Genomic DNA, 21644 nt, shown 5'->3' on the forward strand with positions numbered 1-21644 from the left:
TCAGCCAGCTCAGACTTTCTGGAGAACTGGTTTGAAACTTAGAGTTCTATGAGTTCATAGGGTAACAGATACTTCATGACAGGAGCTAAATGGCTGTGGACTTGAAGATTCGCCAAAACAGTATTTAATAGGAATAGCTTTTGATTAAAGAGTGGTAAACTAATAGGGTAGATATAAATTCGCTGTTTCTTTGAGTCAGCAAACGAAATGTTCTGTCCTAATTATATATAATATTGATACCTACCCTATTACATTTTGGCCGGGGCATCTGGATAGAGTCCATAGAAACAACTGTGGCCTGAGAACACTCACTGATCAGCAAGCTTAGAGGGCTGTTGCTCCCTGATTTTCTGCAGTGTACGAATGTAGAGATTAATTCATGCAAAAATGATGAAGTTCCTGCCATGTGCTTATAGCACTTTAAAGCACGGGGGACACTCCTGTGAGTAATACCAAATCTGCCCTCATGGAGCTGAAAGTTATAGTTTCCAGGTAACTAATTGCTTGCATAATAAAGCAGGGTAAGGAGTTAACAGTGGAGGGGAGGGTATCTCAGAAGCCCTGTTAGGGGAAGACTCTGCAGAAGGTATTTAAGCAGAGCCTGAAACGAGCGAGAGAACGAGCAGAGGCAGAGGAAATGAGGGCAAAGTCCCTCTTGTGAGAATGAACTTCATGTCCGGGAATCGAAAGGCTCATGTTGATACAGCTTCATGAGCAAAGGGGATGAGGTTCAGAGGTAGGCAGAAGAAAGATCATTTGACGTCTAAGGAAGTTTTCAGACCTGGTCTAGTAAACCTATTTAAAGACTCCTCCTGGCTGCCGTGGGAACAGAGTAGGGTTTGGGCCGTGGTGAACAGAAAGCAAGCCCTGACGGTGGTCCAGGTAAGAGGTCGTGGGGACTTGGGCCAAAGTAATGGGAGGAGAAGCATTTAAATTTGAGATCTAGAGGCAGTGGAGTTGCTGGTAATACTGGGGAGTTGTGAGAGAAGAATCAAGGATAATTGGCCTGGGGCCTAAAACCTAAGGTGATACGGTGCCTTTCGCAAGGGCGGCGAAGGAGCGGACGAGGAGGCCAGCACACTGCTACTTGATGAGGAAAGTCACACTGGCGAGTGTGAGAATGGAAAACTCCACTTAAGAGTCTGAAGATCTATAGTTCACCCGCAAGATGCTGAGAAAAATCCAAACTGTGTGCCCAGAATACTGGAGAAACGTAATTGCTTGCAAGAAAGGACCTACGGGAACCCTACGCTACTGTATTTAGAGGCTCTAATTGACTATCAGTTTCTCGCCATAGCCCTACACATCCTCTGCCGTAGGGCTCTCGGAACACATCTGTTTAAGCATGTGTTTTACTTCTTGACATTATTTCCAACCGTGTGGAGAAAATTCTGCTCTTTAAGAAAGAAATTCAGAGACACCTGGGTGGCTCAGTAAGGCATATGACTTCAACTCAGGTCATGATCTCACCGTTTGTGGGTTTGAACTGTGTGTCGGGCTCTGTGCTGACAGCTCAGAGCCTGGAACCTGCTTCAGATTCTGTGTCTCCCTCTCTCTCTGCCCCTCCCCTGCTCACACTCTTCTCTCAAAAATAAACATAAACATTAATTTTTTTTTTTTTTAAAAAGAAAGAAGTTCATATTATTCATCCAGAGACTGTTATCCCAAATGAGTGAATTATAGGAAATATAATTTCTTCAAACAAAAGGATTCCCTTGTAAAAAGCAAGACATGGAATCATATTCCCTTGACTCTGGATGGGTTTTTGACTTTCTTGTCACCAGTAAAATGCTTTCTGTGGAAGTGGTATTTCATGACCTGGGGTCAGGTCAGAAAAAACTATGAAACGTCCAGCCTCTTCTTAGGACTACTTGAGCTGGAGCCTGAACCACCATGAAAGTCACTGAGGCCACCGCAGTGTGAGAAAGCACAAACTGGCCCCAGATGGGGGGGGGGGAGCCCTGAGATCATGGGAAGAGAACCCCCAGCTGCTCCAGACCCCTGTGTCAGCTCAAGCTGCCACAGGCCTGCAACTGCAGGAGAGACCCCGAGCCAGAATCCTCCATACCTCTCTCAAACCCTTGCCCCGCAGACCACGGAAATAGTAAAATGATTGCTTCTGTCTCAAGCCACCAGGTGTTGGGGGTGAGGTGTTGTGGAACACCGGTGACTGAACCACTCCCATTACTCCCCACCCCCAATAACTACTCTGATGTGATATTTCCTTTTGTTTCAACATGACTTCAGTGTTCTTATCATGAGAATGCGTTGACGTTTATATATTACACCCTGCAAGAGATTTTATTTCTCTTTTCCCCGTTCGGCACGTTGCTGTGCGTGCGTTGTTGCTTCTGGCCTCTGTGTAGTACGCCTAGGATGCATCGATCACACTTTACCTACCTATTCCTCCAGCGATGAGCCGCCAGGTTGCCTGCAGTTCCCCCACACGCTGTCACAGACATCCTGGGACACGTCCCCTTACGGCGCCCTGTAGGTCTGTGAGCACTTCTCCGGGCAATACACCCTGAAGTGAGCATGCTGCCTCCCAGAGCGCCCGCGCACTTGCTCTAGCCAAGCTCGGCTGCACCCGTCTACACTACCGGTGCCGTGTTCACTTGCTGGCCCAGTCCCCACATTGTATTTACGAAAAGAACGAGTCGGGCTGCTGGAGGGTTGGGTTTTTTTCTCTCTCCATAATTGCCCTGAACATCTCGGTGGCTCCCTTCCTTCAGGTCTTCCTCTACATGTCACCTAACTACTCCGTCACAAATAGTTACTGCTACGTGCCGTCGCTGCCCATCCTTCTCAGCTCATGGTTCTTTTCTTCGCTGTTCTTACAGGTGGACGTGTGTGTGTGTGTGTGTGTGTGTGGTGTTTGGGTATCATTTGTCTCCCCCCGTGAGAAGGGCGTTGGGTGCGTAGGGTGCGGCCAATGAAGATTTGCTATGAATGCATAGCCAGAGTCTGACTTAACCGAGTACCATTCTAAGGAGCCTCCCCGGCTCCTCACCCCACCTCCCCGTCACTTAGCAGGGGGAGAGAATATCGGGGGGCACCGAGGCTCTCCCATCTCTCCCTGCCCCCACTTTGGACTCACCAAGCACAGGGGCGAAGGACATTCTATTAGCACTTGGGACGGTTCTATCAGTGTTTCAGGTACCATCGGCGTCCCGAGTGTTTGTGGTGAGGTGTGCTTGCTCACAGCTTCTTGCTGAATGGCTGCATGAAATCGTTAGGCCCTGGTCTCTGGTCTGACTTAATGATCCTAAGACAGACAAAGGAAGAGTACTCAGAGGAAAAAAAAAAAAAAAGGCATGGAATAAAAAGTGAATAATATATAGCACTGCCCTGTCTGATACTGTAACTATTAGCCACATGTGGCAAATAAATTAATTAAAAATGAAAATTAAGTTCCTGAGTCACATTAGCCATATCGAAGTACTCAATGGTTACATGTAGCTGGTGCAGACGTACACATTTCCATCACCCCAGAGAGTTCTGTTGCACAGCCCTAAAGAAAAAAACAGCTTCTCTAGATACTTTCTGAAAATCCCAACCTGCCTTTAGAGTTCTTGAGGGAATCTTTTCCACCTGCCTTCCTCAGGGCTAAAAGGGTCAGCATTTTGTTCTATCATTAAAAATAACAACCAGTATACTTTTGACTTGGAAAGATAGACGTATTCTTTCCTACGGGCTACTTTTGGAGGACACTTAGCTGGCTGCACGTGTCCTCCACATGGTTCTGAAGAAGGTGATGTGTCCTGGGGCACCTGGGTGGCTCAGTCAGTTAAGCGTCGGACTTTGGCTCAGGTCATGATCTTGTGGTTCGTGGGTTCGAGCCCCTCATCAGGCTCTGTGCTGACAGCTTGGAGCCTGGAGCCTGCTTCGGATTCTGTGTCTCCCTCTCTTTCTGCCCCTCCCCCGCTCATGCTCTGTGTCTCTCAAAAATACACAAACATTAAAAAAAATAAAAGAAAAAGAAAAGAGATGATGTATCCTCAGCACCCAGTCATGTTGAGATGAAGCTTATTTTCACACAGTGAGCATTTGTTGAGAACAAACAAGCTTTATGTTTCATTTCAACTTTACATAGCATGTTTTTTGCCCTGCTTTTGAGGGCCAGGATGAAGGGTTGGAAAGTTGCTGTCATTTGGTGTCATTAATTCTCTGAATTCCGAAGTTGTGTGTTTAAGAGGGTCGATTTGGTAAGTTGTTGCTACCTGACCCTTGATGATTATGAACATCAAATTTAAAATTACGAAGTAAGAATTGAGGGAAAAAGTCAAATGTTATAAATTTATTTGGGACATCTGTTGCCACCTCTTTGGATGCCTTTGAAAATTCAAGCAGAAATCAATACACTTCCAGGTTTGTTTGTTTGTTTTTTTTTACTTTCAATAAATAATATCTTTGTGTATATGTATATATAGATAGATATACTTAACGAGTCATTTAGCAGGATTTTTAAGTTTTATACTGCATTAATTCCAACATAGCTCTTTCCAGACTGATAGGATGCAAATGAGGTAAGAATTAAGGCAAACCTAAGAGGCATGCAAATGTAGCACATTTATCTCCACTGATAATACAAGATCTCGAGTATGGACCACACAGAGGAGCCAAGGCCCCTCCACATGTCTGTCAGTACTATTTTACAGGAGAATGGTGACACAGCTTATATTAAAGTTACATTACCGTGGGGTTCTCAGTGCTACTAACATGTAATCAAGGAGACGCGAGCATTGGCAAAACATGAACAAGAAACCATAGAACTCTTTGCAGCACATTTCTGCCCAGGCTTTAGGGGAGGAGGGTTTTTATGAAATGATGTTACACGTATCACATCGTGGCAGGTTGTTTGTTTTATAATATATGCTTTTAAAATTCATTAGCAAATGACATTCTCATGCACACAAGTGTTTCAAACACAAGAAGCAAGTCCATTGATAGGTAGTCCAAGCAATATTTGTGTGTGTGTGTGTGTGTGTGTGTGTGTGTGTGTGTGTGTATAGCTGCAGACTGAATGGAACATTGAGACTTTTGTGCAGTCCATAGCATTGACCTCAGCTCATTTCTGAATGTCGCACTGCAGAAGTAATACAATGGAAGGGTCGCTCTTTGCAGCTTCTTTGAATTCATCCAGTGTAATCTGGTCATCTTTGTTCTTATCCATCTTGCTGAAAATCTTGTCTACTCGCTGCTCAGGCGTGAGGCCGTCCTCATTCATTTTCATCATGATCACAGTGCCTACCATCTTATAGATAGCCTTGGGAAAACCAGAAACAGAGCGTAAAGTTCTCCTACGACATGATAAAGAATTTAAATTTACTTCAAAGGACTCCTTAAATCGTTTTAAATAAGACAGAGATATAATCAGATATGTGTGTCTTGTCTGACTCCCAGGTTTCTGGCTGGAGGAAGTGAGTAGAAAGAGTGGCTCCGTGGTAAGCACAAGAATAATGGATGAGGAATCTTTATTCAGGAGGAGAGCGCTGAGCTCTGTTTTAAACATTCTGGGATTGAGGTGCAGGTGAGCACCAGCCCTTGAAGATTTAAGAAAACAGAAAATGTGGTCCCAACCAAGAAGGAATTTACAATCTACTAGGATAACTGAGCAAGGCAAGCCAGTAAAATTTAGTCCAGAAGGAAGACACTTTAGGGAGATCTGTGGATCAAGGACTCTGTTCATAAGGACTTCCAACTGTCCAGTTCAATTAACTGTACACAATTATTTCTCAATGTGAGAATTTCCTAAATAGAAACAACTTTTTTAGGAAACTGCCTGAAAAAAATAAATGCCCTTCCACGCAAAGACTTGCAGGTGGGGGCGCCCGGGTGGCTCAGTCGGTTGAGCGTCCGACTTCGGCTCAGGTCATGATCTCACAGTTTGTGAGTTCGAGCCCCACGTCGGGCTCTGTGCTGACAGCTTGGAGCCTGGAACCTGCTTCGGATTCTGTGTCTCCCTCTCTCTCTGCCCCTTCCCTGCTCATACTCTGTCTCTCTCAAAAATGAATAAACGTTAAAAAAAATTAAAAAAAAGACTTGCAGGTGGATGTTCATAGCATTATTAATAATAGCCAAGTAGAAACGGCACAAATGCTCAAACAATATGATGTATCTGTACAATTGAATACTATTTTAGTAGTATAAAAGACTGAAATACTGATAAGTCTTACAACATAGATTAAACAAAAAAGGAAGTCATTCATTAAGGCTATAGATATTTATACCGTATGGTTATATTTATATGAAAGGTCCAGAAACCCAAATCCACAGAGAAAAAGAAGAGTGGAGTTTTCTGAGTCTGGAATAGGAACAGGCAGGTGACATGAGGGGTCTTACTGGGGGAATTAAAACGTTCTAAAATTAGATTATGGCGATGGCGGCTTACTTTAGTAAATTGTACAGTTATAATGGATGAATTTATGGTTTGTAAATAACTCAAAGTTTTTAAAAATGTCAGTTAGAAAAAAAAAATGCCAGTTAGAGCCACGGGCAGCATCTTACATCCACCAGAGGGAAAGCTGGTTTGAGGAAGAAGGGGCCATCCAGCAGAGCAGAGCTAAGCCAAGGGCAGAACTGAATCTGGGCCCAGCGGCTTGGATCTGTGACTTTTCCCAGCGCTGCGCTGAGGCTGAGGCAGGGGGACAGGGGTCCGGAGAATTCAAGGCCCGGCATGCAACCAGCAGGGCTCCTGGCAGGGAAGAAAAGAAGCTGCCACAGCCTACGCCCCAGGAAGCTTCCTCCGGGGGTCTCTGCCTTACTTGCCCGTCGGCCAGCCAGGGAGCCTAGCCGCCCACCGTCCTGAAGTCCCGCTCGGGCCAAGTCCACCCGGAGTCCTCGCCCTGCCCTGCCCTCGTCCGGAAGGCCAGCCCCGGCCTGCGGGCCCTTCCCCCCCCCCCCCCCCCCCCTCCCCCCCCCGCCTCCTCCATAGGGTTCCCTTTGGCGGCCCCGGGTGCCCCACCCCACGTGCCCTGCCCAGCCCCGCCCAGGTCCCCGGAAAGCCCGACCCCGCCCTCGCCCTCGCCCCCCACCCGAAGGCCCCGGCCCCGCCCCTCGAGGGCCACCGCCTCACCTCGATGATCTCCAGCATCTCCACCCGCGTGATCTTGCCGTCGCCGTCCAGGTCGTACATGTTGAAGGCCCAGTTCAGTTTCTGCTCGAAGCTGCCCCTCGAAGTGATGGACAGGGCGCAGATGAACTCTCGGAAGTCGATGGTGCCGTCCCCGTTCTTGTCAAAGGTTCGGAAGGCGTGCTGGGCAAACTTGGAGGCGTCTCCGTAAGGGAAGAACTGCAAGCAGAAGGCACAGGTTCAGGTGCCGGGAGGGCCCGAAACCTCAGGCCGGGGCGCGGCCCAGGAAAGCCTAGACCGCGGGCTGCACCGGGCGCTCTCGTGGGCTGTCGTGGGAGGGGGTGTGACCGGCGGGCCTCCTGCCTGGGCCAGCACTCAAGGCCAAGGGCAGGCGTCCATCAGTGCGTCCTCACTCAGACGCCTGGCTGTTTCTTGTGGGTGAGGCCGGGGACATGCCTTTGTGGTGGCCAGGCCCTCAAGCCCGCAGCTAGCGTCCCTCATCCGTGGCTTCCCTGGCCGCCCTCCCACAAGTACGAGGACTGAGGCAGGTAGCAGACTCCTCTCCCCACACGGGGTGGTGCTCCATGAACTCCCCCTTTCTGCCTGTGGATGTCCAGGTTCACTGCCTCATGGGGCCAGAGCAAGGTTGCCCAGACCTGGTTTTTCCTGCCCCCCTGCCCGGCTTCCCATCCACACTCCCTTGATGAGGCTCCAGGGTTTCACTTCTTTTTACAGGGACTTTTCTTTTGTAGAACAGACATTTAAAACCCATTAAAAATAGAACATGACTGGGTTTATTTTTGCAAGATATAAAGAGGTTTCTTTTCAGAGCCAACAGTTGGCAAGAGTGCCGTAGGGAGACAAAGAATGGACCCAGGAAGGAAAGGAAGGGCAGACCCCAGAGGAGGTAAGACCATGGGCAGTGAGGCAGGGGTGTCGGCCCCCATGACACGAGTCTAGGCCAGTCACAAACAGCAGGCAGTTCTGTCGCTTGACCCTCTGTCCCAGCAAAGCTGAAGGACATTCTCTAGGTGGAGGGTGGAAGACAAACCAACCCCAAATCAAATGCAAAAACAAACCATGTGCTGTTTTAAGGCAGAAAGGGTATATACATGTTTCTGGGTGAGCAAATCCAGCAAATACAAACATGAAAGCAGATTTCTGAGGATGTCACTGGTCTCCCTGCTCCTTCCTACGTTTTGCCACTTGTGACTGGAACAGTCTGGCCAGCCTCCATGCAGATGGCCTGCTTCGTGCCCACCCGGGGCTGTCTCCCTTTGGGAGTTTCTCACTAGGCACCCTGCCCTTGCGCCTGCTGCCCGCAAATCCCAAAGGTGGAACATTTCCCTCCAGAAATAAAATAGGTCTTTCCATATAAGATGCAGAGCTGACTGGGGCTTGTATTTCAATGGCACTCACTTCCGGACACTGAGATCTGTTCTGCTTACTATTGTGTGCAAAAAATCACCCAAGGGGCACCTGTGTGGCTCAGTCGGTTAAGCACCTAACTCTCAATATCAGTTCAGGTCATGATCTCATAGTTTGTGAGATCGAGCCCCGCATCAGGCTCTGCACTGACAGTGTGGAGCCTGCTTGGGATTCTCTCTCTCCTTTGCTGTCTGCTCCAACCCCGCTTGCTCACTCTCTCTCAAAATAAATAAACATTAAAAAAATTTTTTTAAATCACCCCAAATCAGAGTGGCTTAAAACAACAATTATTTCATTAATCTCAGAAAATAAAGATTTGACAACCACTTCTTTTTTAAGCAACCAACTTATCTTTCTGAGGCTATGGAGGACAACTTTATCCTTTGCCCCCTCATCCCCTACACACATTATGTCTCCTATCCTTCGTTTTTTCATGATTCATCAAAATCCACTGAGGCCTTTTTCTGGCCCAGCCCTGTCTTTGGTACTGGGAAAGCAGAGATCAGCACCTCACTGTCCCCAGGCTCTGGTATTTTGCAGTTAAGGGGGGAACTGAAAATGAAGGTCATGTTATCAGAAAAGGACTACAACAGAAGAAGGAACAAGACATTCCTAATGCTAACGAGCACGTGGTTACTTTCAAGAGGGGCGCCTGGGTGGCTCAGTTGAGCATCCAACTTTGGCTTAGATCATGATCTCGCAGTTTGTGGGTTCAAGGCCCCACATTGGGCTCTGTGCTGACAGCTTGGAGTCTGGAGCTTGCTTCAGATTCTCTGTGTCTCTCTCTCTGCCCCTCCCCTGCTCACACTCTGTCTCTCTCTGTCTCTCAAAAATAAATAAAATGTTACATATATATAAAAAAAAAAGACTGTGTGGTTGGTTTCAAGACGGAGAGTTAAGACAGAAAGGCTCCTGTCCTCTGTCGCGGGCTCAGCCTGTTTTCTCTCCACCCCCCAATGCCATTAGAGGCGTCGTAGATACCTGAGGATGGGCTGCCAGGTGCTGACTTTTGAACTTGACCTTGACAATTTCTAAATAGGTAAGTTTGAGCCACATGTGCTCTGAACTGTTTGTTGACTTAATGATTCTTCTGACACCAAATGTGTGGGCTTTGTTTTGGTTTAGTTTGGTTTTTGTTTTTTCCCTACCAGCAGCCAATTCTCCAATTTTCTGGACATTAACCTGGTCCAGTTGAATTCAGTTCAATTCTGACACTAACCCCTGGGGAGTCAGTGCAGACCCCACAGGTGAGTCAGGGTTCAGTCCCACAAGACTGTGCCCACTTCAGATGCCAGTGGCATGTCCCCTGCTGCCACCTGTAATTCGGATAGACCTGATGTCAACTCAGGGGGATCCCACAATGCCCTCCTTCAATAATTTGCTGGAACAACTTACAGACTTAAGGAAGGCACTTTATTTACTATTACCAGTTTATTTTAAAAGCCACAAGTCAGGAACAGCCTGGGGGAAGAGATGTATAGGGCAAGGGGCGAAGGCACGAGGAGGGAGTGCAGAACCCTCTCCGGGCATGCCACCTGTCCAGCACCTCAGCGTGTTCACCAACTTCTCAGGCCCGTAGTTTAAGGGCTTTCATGGAAGCCTCATTACATAGACGCAGTTCATTCAATCATAGGTCAATGAAGATTCAGTTCCATCTCCAGCCCCTCTCCTTTCCCGTTCCATCTCCAGAGGTGGGGTGAGGGCTGGACTACAAGTTTCAATCTTCTAATTATGCCTGGGTCTTGCTGGTGACCAGCTCCCATCCTGAAGCTGTCTAGGGGCCCCAGACAGCAGTCATGTTATTAGCATACAAAGGCACTGTTTTCACTCCAGAGATTCCAAGGGTCTTAGAAGAAGCTCTTGTGTCAGGAACTGGGAACGAAGACCAATTATGTATTTCTTATTATATCACATGTGCCGTGTGCATGAGTGTTCTTCACCCCTTTCTGCTCTTTCCTGATGTGTTTGCCTTGTGGTCAGGAGTCTTGGGCAGAGCTGGTGCCTGTGAAATGGCCTAAGAGCAGAGCGGAGTGAGCAGATTCCCACTCTCCTTAGTGCTGTGTATCCACCAGGCTTTCTAAATGCAGTGACTTGAGACCCCTGCGTATTTTTCAACATCTGTGTGGGTTTCTGGAAGTGAAAGGCTTTAACTATCATTTCTCATAGCATACTTTAAAGTGAAGGGGTATCTGAGAGTTTTATCTAAAAATAGCTGAGAACTTGAGGTCAGTATATTAAAAATTAATTCAGATCTGAAAATTCTTGAGGAAAAAATCGATTGGGCTATAAAAGTTACATGCGCCTTGCAGAAGGCCTATTTACTGACTTTTAGAGCCAATGCGTTCACTTCAGAAGAACTGAGCGTGTGCCCAGGACCCCTCACGTATCTGGACGGTTTGTTCCCTTTGGAAAATTCATCCTATCGTGTTCTGAGAGCTTTGAGTTTTTCTAATCAGGGGAATGCTCTTTCTTTTGATGAAATGATTCAACTCTGGATGCATCATCACAGGAAAAGCAAAGCCATACTCTTCAATCTCTTTGGGAAGAGATCAGGGTCTTGAACTCACATTCACTTTTGGACTACGATAGTACCTGAGAAATGTAAGTATTTTTTGCATATTGTTGCTTGCAATGTGTCTTATTTTTTAAAGTCAATGTGTTTTGCTTGACCAACTGTATTATGTGGTGATGTGGAAATAATTTTCAGTGGCATGAATAATCTACAAGTCTCTTTATATAATAGATAAAAAAACTTTGAGGTTAAAAATTATATATAATGTATGAATATAATAATATTTATATAACATAGACATATATTTTATATATCTAAATATATAAAATATACTAAATAAATATATTTCACTTGTATCTTAGTCCATTCAGGCGGCTATAATAAAATGTCACAGACTAGATGGCTTATAAACAGAAATTTATTTCCACAGTTCTGGAAGACAAAGTCCAATATCAGGGTCAGTCTCTGGTGAAGGCCCTCTTCTGGCTGCACACTGCCAACTTCTTGCTGTGTCCTCATGGGAGGAAAGACAAGGGAACTGTGTGGGGTCTCTTTTATAAGGGCACTAATCCCATTCATGAGGGCTCCACCCTCATGACCTAAGCTCCTTGCAAAGGCCCACCTCCTTATAGCATCACCTTGGGCACTAGGTTTCAACATATGAATTTGTGGAGGGACACAAATATTTAGTCCATAGCAATTTGTTAGCAAGAAGATGACTCTAGCTGTGAGAAATTTCACACCTGTGTTAGATGATTGACTATAGCCAGTCTTTGATGAATTTCTAGTGTCTGTTTTATGTCTATATACATACACGCTTAGTTTTTCTACTTTTGGTCACAAATTTTATATCGAGTATATCTTGCATTTCCATTAAAAGAAGAAAACCATCTGGGAAGCAGCTGCAGATGGTCAGTTGATCCCCACTGACTGAATCAGATACCGGAGTCCTTCCGGTGACTTTGGGAATTGTGTGCTATGGCTCTTGGAGGCTACACTGGTGAGGCCTGGCACCTCAGGTCAGCCTGCCCTCCTGAGGGTGCCTGAGAGAAGGTTTGTCTTTGGAGAGCGGGGTTTGGGGGTGGAGCAGGGCCTGCTTCAGCTGCTGGCCGCAGAGCCGTAGACTCCATCCTGAGGGTGGGAATTGCACTGTCAGCTCCAGTTTGGACAAGGCGTCCTTGGGGGTGGAGGTGATCAGGCCAGTCCCCCAGGCAGGTGGAGGATGATGGCTGGCCAGAATGGTTCACCGGACAGCGGCAATTTCTTCAGGGACCCTGGAGCTCCCTTCCCCGGGTCCAGTGCTTCCCCTTGCCAGCCCACAGCCCTTTTGCTCTGACACTTAGGGGCTCCAAGCTTACTAGTGGGAGACTGGTAGAAGGTGGGGGGGGGGGCAGAAAGGGCCCTCTGTCCCCGGCTACTTCCAGCCCTGCTGGTGAGACTGTGACCTCAAGATCAGTCTGTACACTAAGCTGTCCCTGTCATACCACAGGGGCAGTCCTTGGCCCCAGTTGCGCGCTGAGAAAGCTCTAGATGTTGCTGGTCTATGGTGGGACCAGGACCCAGCTACCACGTGTAGCATGATACCCACAGGAAAATGTCACCATTTCTGCTCTCTTCCTGCTGAATGACAAGGAGGAGGAGCATGTTTTTGTCCTATGGCATTGGTATTCCCCTGGACTGATTTCTGGAAGTTCCTGAGATAAGTTTTCTGGGCCACCCATCCTCCTTTCCTGTTGACTTCCCCTCCCAGGATGCCTGGAAATGAGGGCTGCCAATGTACTGGCCACCAGATTGTGGGGAGCTGCTGCAAGGGAGAGCTGCACCCACTGTGTCTTCTTTCTTGGTGGGGGGGGGGGAGCAGAAAGACCAGGACCCCTCCACTTGGACACCCAGCAGAGCCCAGACAGGTGGGCACAGTCTGTTAGCAGGGGCTGTCTGTCTTCAGGGCTGGGTCACAGGGAAGCTCACAGGGCCCACTCTTCCACTGCGGAGGAGAGCAGCCCAGAGAACACCTTCTCCTCATTCAGTGATTCCTCTTCAGGGAGGTCCTGATGGGTCAAGACTTCCTCTGCTTGTCTTCTCGTGCAACCTCTCTGGTGGACATTCCATTTGGAGGATTGAATATAGCTTATCCCCTTCTCTCCCTTCACCTCCACCAGAGACCTGTCACCTCCCATCAGATTCTGGCCACAGTCCCCTGATTGCCGCTGGTCTCCTCAAGGTCGAACGCCTGAGCAGCACTGATCTTCCGACAGTGTGGCTCTGATTGTGTCATTTCTCTTCACAGAAACACCTAGGGCTTCCATATCTGACCCAATAGGTGCCTTCGATCCTGCGTGTCCTGCTTTGGGCTCTGCTCTCCAGAGGCTTGCATTTGCAGAGTTGAATTCTGAACTTGGAACCCTGCTGTTGGTGCGCTTCATGATTGCCCCAACCTGCAAGCACGTCTCTCTCACTCCTCTGTTTTCTGCCTCTGCACCCCGGCTGTGTTCCCAGGTGCCACCACACATGCCCCCTGCTTCCGTATTTTATATGCCTTCCTCTGCATCCCATCTCATCCTGGCCAAATGGAGAAATCCCACCTTTTCTTTACATCCTGCTCAGATGCCCTGCCTCTGTGGAAACTTCATGACTGGACTGAATCTCTCCCTCTGCTTGTGCTTCACTGATTTTTAGATGAGTTTTCCCAAACCCTCTGTCGTAGACCCTGGTCTGCACCTGCTGTGTCCCTCCTGGCGTGGGAGTCCCGGAAGGGCAGCCACCACATGTGTATTGTGGGCCTGTAGCGGTGCTTAGCGCCTCCTGAGAAGGGCCCAATTCCAGAGAGCACAGGCACTGCGGTCTCACACATCTTTGTACCTGCATTTATGTCACTCTTGCATCTGTGAAATGGGGGTGCTGAGTTAACTAAATGCTTTCATGCTCCTGTGAGGGCAGGCAGAGTTTCCTGCCACAACTGAACACTAGTGAAAACCATGACATCAACTCGTCAAATGTCAGTGCTCTGTTCCTAGAATTCCCTATCTCCCTTTGCTGCTCAATTTTTTCTCCAAAAAGCTGACCACCATACAACATATTTCAATTAGTTATTCGATGTCTTTCTTTCTCCGTGAGAAATGTGAACTCCGTGAGGGCAGAGAGCTTTGGCTGCTTTGCTGTTTTGTTCCTTGCCTAATCTGTGTCTAGCAGTGCTCAATGACTTAGCGAATGAAAGAGTGAACCAATTTCTTTTTTAAAATTTATTTATTTTGAGAGAGAGAGAGAGAGAGAGAGAGAGAGAGAGAGAGAGTGAGATAGGGGGAGGGGCAGACAGAGAGGGAGAGAGAGTATCCCAAGCAGGCTCTGCACTGGAGCGGGGCTCCAACTCACAAACTGACATATTATCTGAGCCAAAATCAAGGTGCCAGAACTGATGCTGCCCTGCCTAATAACTGCACTGCAGGGTTGCAACTGGTGACACGTTCACTGTCTCCTGGGATTCTCAAGACAACCCAAAGGGATGATTTGGTTCTTTTTCACTTTTCCTTGGTAACAGAGAAGTGGGTTTTTAGGCAGAGGTTCAGCACTGTCATTCCTATTTATTAGGGGATTATTTATTTGATATCAGTTACTAAACTGTAAATCCCCAGAGTGCAAAGCCTGTTTGTTGTATCCACAGCACATACCACGGGTCTGCAGATGACAGGTGCAAAATACAATCTTGTTGAATGACCAAGTGAAAGAAACACTTGTAGTGCCAACTAGAGGTGTTCAAGCACTGCTGCTGAAAACAGCCACCACTCGTTGGACATTTATTAAAATCTAGCCAGCTCTGTCCTCTAGAACTTCTTGTGAGGATAACAATATTCAACAACTGCACTGCCCAAAATGATAACTACTAGCCATATGGGTCAACCACCGTGAGGTGCTGGGAATAAAAATTTAAAGACACTGGGGCACCTGGGTGGCTCAGTCAGTTGAGCATCTGACTTCGGCTCAGCTCATGATCTCACAGCTCTCTCACAGCTCGTGGGTTTGAGCCCTGCATCGGGCTCTGTGCTGACAGTTCAGAGCCTGGAGCCTGCTTCAGGTTCTGTGTCTCCTTCTCTGTGCCTCCCGCGTTCATGCTCTCTCTCTCTCTTTTTCAAAAATAAATATTAAAACAAATTTTTTTTAATGTAAAAAGACAGAGCATTGAGGGCCTTGGGGGAAGAAACCTTTGAAATGTTACTAGTGTAACCAACAAACTGCATGTTTTAATATTATTTAACATACGTATCAATTTAGGTAACGATGTGTGGCAACTGGCTTCTGTATTGAGTGAGTTGCATGATCTATGCTATGGCATAAGCTCTCACAATACCCTTGTCAAGCAGTAATCCTCAGCTCCACTTCATGGACAAGGAAACATGGGCTCAGAAAGGTCCAGCAAACCCCTAAGTTAATTCTCTTTCCACTGTGTCAGCCTGCTGCAAGTTTATGCAAAGGAGCAGTAAGAAATGTACACATCTTCCCAGAATAAGAACATCCAAAACAGAAGGTAGAAAGGTCAGGGACAGATTGTCATCTATGTCAACATTTGTTGGAACACTTTCATGATTATCATATAGCACTGGAATGAGCTCAGTTCTAATACTTCTTATGCGTGTTACTTCATTCGGTTCTTATAGCAAAACTTGCCATCATAAACTCTGTGTGGACCAGGAGACAAGCTTGAAAGTTGCAGGCATTTGTCCCAGGTTCCTAGCAGAATGTGACAGGTGGATCTGGTCATTTCTGCTACATCTTGCTGTTTCTCTTTGTCAAGCTGAGGAAATAAACCTAAATCCACATTTATGAAGCCACCGTATTTGTTGCATTATGTAATTCTTTGCTACCTTCCATGTATGGGCCTCAATCCCTGGCAGTCGGTATTTGTCGCCACCTTCTGACAGCATGTGTGTACTGCATGGAAGTTACTAAAAGGATGCTGAGGGATATTTTTAGGACTCATTCTTTAACTCAGCATTTACTGAGCAGTTACTCTGTGTCAAGTATCGTGTTAGATCCTGAATAAAATATTTAAAAAGACCTAGAGCATTAAGGATAATAGAGGAAATAGATACAAAGCAAACAACTACATGAGTAAGTGTAAAATTACACTCTGATCCATCACAAATGTATAGAGCCACAGCCACTAATGGGGATGGTCTTATGAGTTTGAAACTTAACCAAAAACTTACTGCATGGTCCTCTCCCTGCATCCTAATATGCAGGCTTCTGCCAATTCATTGTTTCTTATTCATGGTTTAGGAATAGTGTCAGAGTCTGAAACTTTCTGGGATTTCACAAACCTGGATTGTACCCAACTGTACTACACAGCCTTCCTCTGAACCAACCAACGTGCAAAAGAAAATCCCAGGAAATCCTTGAGGACTGTCTTTCCTCAGAAAGACAGAAAGAAACTCTCCATCCATTAATCAGCTTGCTCCAAAGCCACCAGAGGCTTTTCCCTGCAGATAGAGGGCCAAAGCCCTGCATTTCTTTTCAATATTCAGTTGTGAATATTAAAAGGTTTGTTTCTTTTAATAAGTGGTGAATGAGCCCCAGACACTTCGTGCTGAATATGCATGGTGTCATTCGCCTCTGCAACCCCAGGGCCCCTCCGAGTATGGCACAGAAGGCTCTTTGGTGGCCGTATTAAGAAATAGCCTCCGAACACTGTGCTTCCAGTCCCTCGGGCAGTCTTTCCTCTGAACCCTCCACTCCAGTCCTTTGCACTCTTTTGCTGCCTGCACATCTCATCCTTCCAGAAGCTGTGCTGAGTGCAGAGAAAGCACTGCAACGTTTCCCATGAGAACCTCGCCCTCTCCCAGTGGACACTGGTGCCTGCCTCAATGTAACGGAGGATGCAGGTCTCCTGGAGGCTCCCCCGCCCGACGTTCAGGTTGAGGGAGGTTTTACAGCACAGCCGTGGCCCACTGTGACGGCTGATATGCTGTGTCAAGAGTGGTTGGCGGCAGAGCCGCTGGGGAGGACAGACTCTCCAGGGCTCTGCTCAGCTCCTGGCTGATGCTGATCAGTTCTCAGGCCTCAGAACAGATTTCTGCCCATTAGTCTGCCTGAAATAGAGCTCACGATGGGATCAAAGAGCACAAGAATATTCTTGGACGCTCCACCGCTCACAGTCTTGGAGAGGTCGGCCATTCAATTTCTCATAGGACACCATCCCTTTAAAAATGTCCTCACTCAGGTCAATTCTGTTTTCCTTTGTTCGCAGCTGTCAGAAGCCTATGTTCTCTGGCTAATGTGCCCACAAACACAATCCCCTCCCCAAGGGTGGAGTCTTCTTCACTTCCCCCACCCCCAAAATAGGGCTACTCTACCTCAGGTCATTTGCCCTCACCTCTGCTGGAATGAGCCAGAGGCTTCTAGCCTCCTGTGGATCCCTGGCTCAGTGCCCACCTCTCCAGGCCCTGCCAAGTGGCTACCTTTTCATGAGGGTCTATCAGGGATCAAGGCCCTAAGGCCTTTTTCATATGCTACCTCAGCTGGTTCCTCACCAAGTTTAGGACTTGAGGGGCATTATTGTGGGTTAGGTCATACCACTAAGGGGAGGTGGGCTGGTCTAGGCACACGGGCTCTGTCTGAGGAATGCCACCTGTCTGCATAGCTGCCGAATCCGCCCAGCCTTCAACTCCGAGCTACGATCCACCTCCTCACCAGGATCCAGAAAGGTTCTGCCTCTCTCTTCCCAGCCCTCCGCTTCTTAGTCCCCACACAGTGCTCCCCCTGCCTTGTGCTGTGCTCACAGGAGCCCTGCCTTCCTGTTGCGGTTCTCAGCAGGACTGGGCCAGGCCACAGCAGGCCTGTGGGAAGGAGGGCACCCACAAGGGACAAAAGCGGTAAACATGCTACCCCTCACATAGGTTCCACACTTACCCTTGCCTCCCCAGGCAGCAGAAGGGACCTGGTGGGATTTCTGAGGCCCACGCAGAGCTACTCACTCTCAGGGCAGGCAGATGGGGGCTATGGCCCCTGACCCTGGGGTGGGTGCTGCTGTGGAAAGAAGGAGATGTGCCAACCAAGCCCAAGGATTTCCTGGACCCTGGCTGAGGCCCAGCACCATCCTTTCCCCCCAGGGCTGCAGGTGTGGGCTCCTGAAGGAAAGCAGGACCCACCACAGCTAATGAGAGGGAGGGGTGGGATGCAAACCCAGTTCTGTCTGACTGTGTGATGTTGGACACCTGTTAACCCATCTGAGACTCAGTCTCCTCATCCACCAAATGGGGCAACAGTGATCAATTCCTATTGTGTAGGATTGTTGTAAGATTTACTGGAGATGACAGATGTGGAAGGTGCCTGAGGTCACAAGGAGCTGGGACCCTGGGTATTGGAGGGTCCCTCCTCCCTTTTCCCCTCAAGGCTGCTGTGATATATCCCATACCTGATGCACCCAGGTGAGCAGGTGGTTCATAGTCGGGTCTCAGTGCACACCCCCCAGACTGCTGGCCCAACTGGTGCCAACTTGGTGTTTGGTATTTAGGCTCCTCACATTCATGTGACCTCACCCAGGACTAGGATCCTTGCCTCCTGGGCTGCCTCACCAGCCCACATTCTCTGCCTCCAGTTCAACTGCTCCCTCCCACCCACTCCCAGGGCTCTGTAGTCCCTCCTGCCCACAGTTCTGGAGAGAACCTCTTACACCCACTTAGTCATGTCCACTTCCTGTACACACCAGTTACATCTAATTGTTCCCACAAGAAGCAGCGGGATTATCCCCAGGCCTCTGGGCCTTTCCAGGTCTGGTCCTTGCTGCCTGTCCAATGTCTGCTCCACCAGGGCCTTGCTGGGTTCTCCAGCTGCCATCCTATTGTTTCGTCATCCGAAATGCTCCTTTTTTGCCCTGGCCCAGTCAACACCTGTTTGTCCTCAGACCTGGATTCAGTCTTCATTTTCCTTAGGAAAGACTTCTCTGAACCTAGGTCAGAATCCTCCATTAGGTACATGCACATCACTGAGATCCGTGGTAACCATCATCCTGTGTTCATGGGATTGTTTGATTAATAACTTTCTCCCCTAGTGGAATGTAAGCTAAATGGGGCAGGGAATGGCCTGGTTTTTCCCAACGGCTATAATCCCTGGTGCCTAGTATGGGGCCAGGCTCACAGAAGGTGTTCAGTAAGTATCTGTTGAATGACCTAGAGACTCAGCACAGCGGGGTCTTTTTCGAGCCTCCAGAGACGGCGGTAAATGCATACAATGACCAGTAAAAGGGCTGAAATATGTTCTGAAGATTGTTTTAAGGCAGCTATGCTAAAGAAGGCTCACCATTTGGCCTTAAAACATGTCACTGCCATTACTACTTTAGCTGATGATTCATGACAGTATGAATCATCCCCAGAGAAGTTCACGTACCTGGTCACGTGGATGGGAAGAGGAGAGAGACACTTCCCCTTAATTAGAAATGGGGAGTCCAAAAGCTGTTTTCTGCCAACGTGTTCATTCAACAGATACTCACAAAAGCCTAATTGGTGCCAGGCTCTATGCTGAGCTCTGTGTGGGCAGGAGGGAGGCTGAGGAGAGGCAACAAAGAATCAGAGTAAAATAGAAGAACTGGTCTCTGCCCCAGAGCAGAAAATGAAAGGTAGATGCGGCCCAGAGAGTGAGCTGCCTTCCACACATAGGCTCTCTGGGAGGAGGTTAAAACACACTCACCCCACGCCACCCCCAGATCCTGAGGTCACTTCTGCAAGCTGCCTCTTCACTTGTCCTCCGGGTGACAATATCCATTTTCTGCAGTCATGGCTCCTTCAGGGCTCCAGGCTTTATTACAAGGCAACCACTAATTACTCCTGGTTCCTGTATAACTCCATCTATTTGAGAAGAAAATTAGTCCTGAGCTAAATTTCTAGAGAAGGGGGCTTTGCCTCTTGGGTCGGCGGAAGCAATTTTTACCTATGTCCTAGACCAGGTTCTTCTGTTTGCATTTTGACCCTGTTACACTGTCCCAAGAAGGTCAAGAACTCCCAGAGAAGTTCTGTTACTTTTTTATAGAGAAAAACACTCAGGCAGCAGAAATCCAGATTCTTCACTAATCTTCAGATCTCCTTTGTTTTAGAATTATCGCTAAGAGAAAAGCCCAAATAACTTCTACTTTAAGAGAAATGTTATGCTTTGCCCTTTCTTATATCAAATTACGATCTGGTATACTGTAGGTGCTTTATAAATGCTTAAGATGGATAAAGGAAGCAACCTGCTGCAGAGGAAAGGATGCTGGGTTGAGTGACAAGGTGTCTGGGTGTGACTAAAGCTAAGCCATTCTGTCTCTTAAGACTTCCATTTTCCTTTAAATAATATAAAATGAGGCAATAAATTAGATAAGCTTCAAAATTCCTTTTAGCTGTACTATTTATTTTTCTGATTCTGGAAGTAAAATCTCAAAAAAAAAAAAAAAGAAAGAAAATAATGAATTTGACAAACAAATGGTACTTCCATGATTTTGCACTTGTTGTTAACCAAAGCACCTGTCCTATCATTCCCTTGTGTTTGTGTGTCTTAATTACAGGATCAAACTTTGAAGGGTGAATATATCCACATCTATACCTGCATTGGTAGCAATATCTATGTATTTGTATCTCTACCTCAATAACTCTGCTCCTATATCTATAGATATCTATATCTCCATATCTAGATCATACCTCTATCTGTATAACATCTCTCCTTATCTCTATCTATCTCCATCTCCTTCTCTATATATTTATTTCTATTTCTACCCTTTTGTCATATCTCCACCTCTATTTCTGTTGAAAGTTTCACGGAGCCTGATGGATACTCACTGGTTACTCAGACTTTAAAAAATCAAATGAACTCTCTCTACTTCAGTCTAATATCCCATTCACATTACAAATTGGATCAATGACATCTTGATTTGGGGCAAGGGGGTTCCTCTAGTACTTCTCTTGCTGATTAATCTTGAGCCACCAACATAAATCAGTCCACTGTTAGCATTTATTACAAAATAAGAGATCACCAATAGTAAATTACACTCTGGAAACTGCCATGGATTTCCATCTAAAGGCAATCTGTCAAGATTAGAGAGAAGATTGTTTTATCAATTTGAAAAGGAGCTCATCTTTGAAACTAGAGAAGGGGTGAGGATCTTTGAAGGTGTTTGAGAGAAGGCTGGTTGCCATGGGGAAAACTGGAAAGGGACCCCTCACTTGGTATTCTCTTCGATTACTCCCACTGAAGTGGGTACAGCAGATTTTCCAACTGGTTCTGAAACTGGTTATTTGTTTCATCTCCCCTACTCCTAGAATAAAGTGATCTGCTCAAGATCGATTCCCATTTCACCCTACATCCAACTCACTTCACAAGGTCATGGTGACAGTGACAAGAATGTTCAGCCTGACTGCATCTCAATTAGAACCCTACTGGCATGCCATAGGCCACCAGTCTGCAGCCCTGGAGAGAGAGCTGTCTACAATACAGTGGGTGACAGCAACAGTAGCCCGAGCGAGGGGAGCTCCGTCTTCAGAAGCTGAAGTTTGTAAGAAATGAATACATACAGGGCCACTGCCTCAGAGGATGTACCCTTCATTTCCTGGAAAGGAGGAATCTTCCCACCTACTCTAAGATGGTCCCCCAAATTTATTACTGTCCCCCATTACT

The 21644-nt window shown here is 47.2% G+C and overlaps 1 protein-coding gene and 1 long non-coding RNA gene across 2 annotated transcripts in view; one reads left to right on the top strand and one right to left on the bottom strand.

Annotated features, from left to right (window-relative positions):
- Positions 1 to 4282: 4282 nt before the first annotated feature.
- The window catches only part of VSNL1 (visinin like 1), a 98411-nt gene continuing 81049 nt past the window's right edge, over positions 4283 to 21644 (bottom strand). Inside the window, exons 3-4 of the mRNA XM_003984488.6 lie at positions 7076 to 7291; positions 4283 to 5266 (exon numbers count right to left, since the gene is read on the bottom strand). Coding sequence (XP_003984537.1) covers positions 5069 to 5266; positions 7076 to 7291 — 414 coding nt within the window. The 3' untranslated portion in view covers positions 4283 to 5068. The remainder of the gene's footprint in view (positions 5267 to 7075; positions 7292 to 21644) is intronic.
- LOC123384607 lies at positions 9304 to 21590 on the top strand. Its single transcript, XR_006595955.1, has 3 exons — positions 9304 to 9539; positions 11010 to 11101; positions 21290 to 21590. It is a non-coding gene; the product is annotated as an uncharacterized LOC123384607 (long non-coding RNA).

The sequence above is a fragment of the Felis catus genome, chromosome A3 (assembly GCF_018350175.1).
Source record: "Felis catus isolate Fca126 chromosome A3, F.catus_Fca126_mat1.0, whole genome shotgun sequence".
Classification (NCBI taxonomy): Eukaryota; Metazoa; Chordata; class Mammalia; order Carnivora; family Felidae; genus Felis; species Felis catus.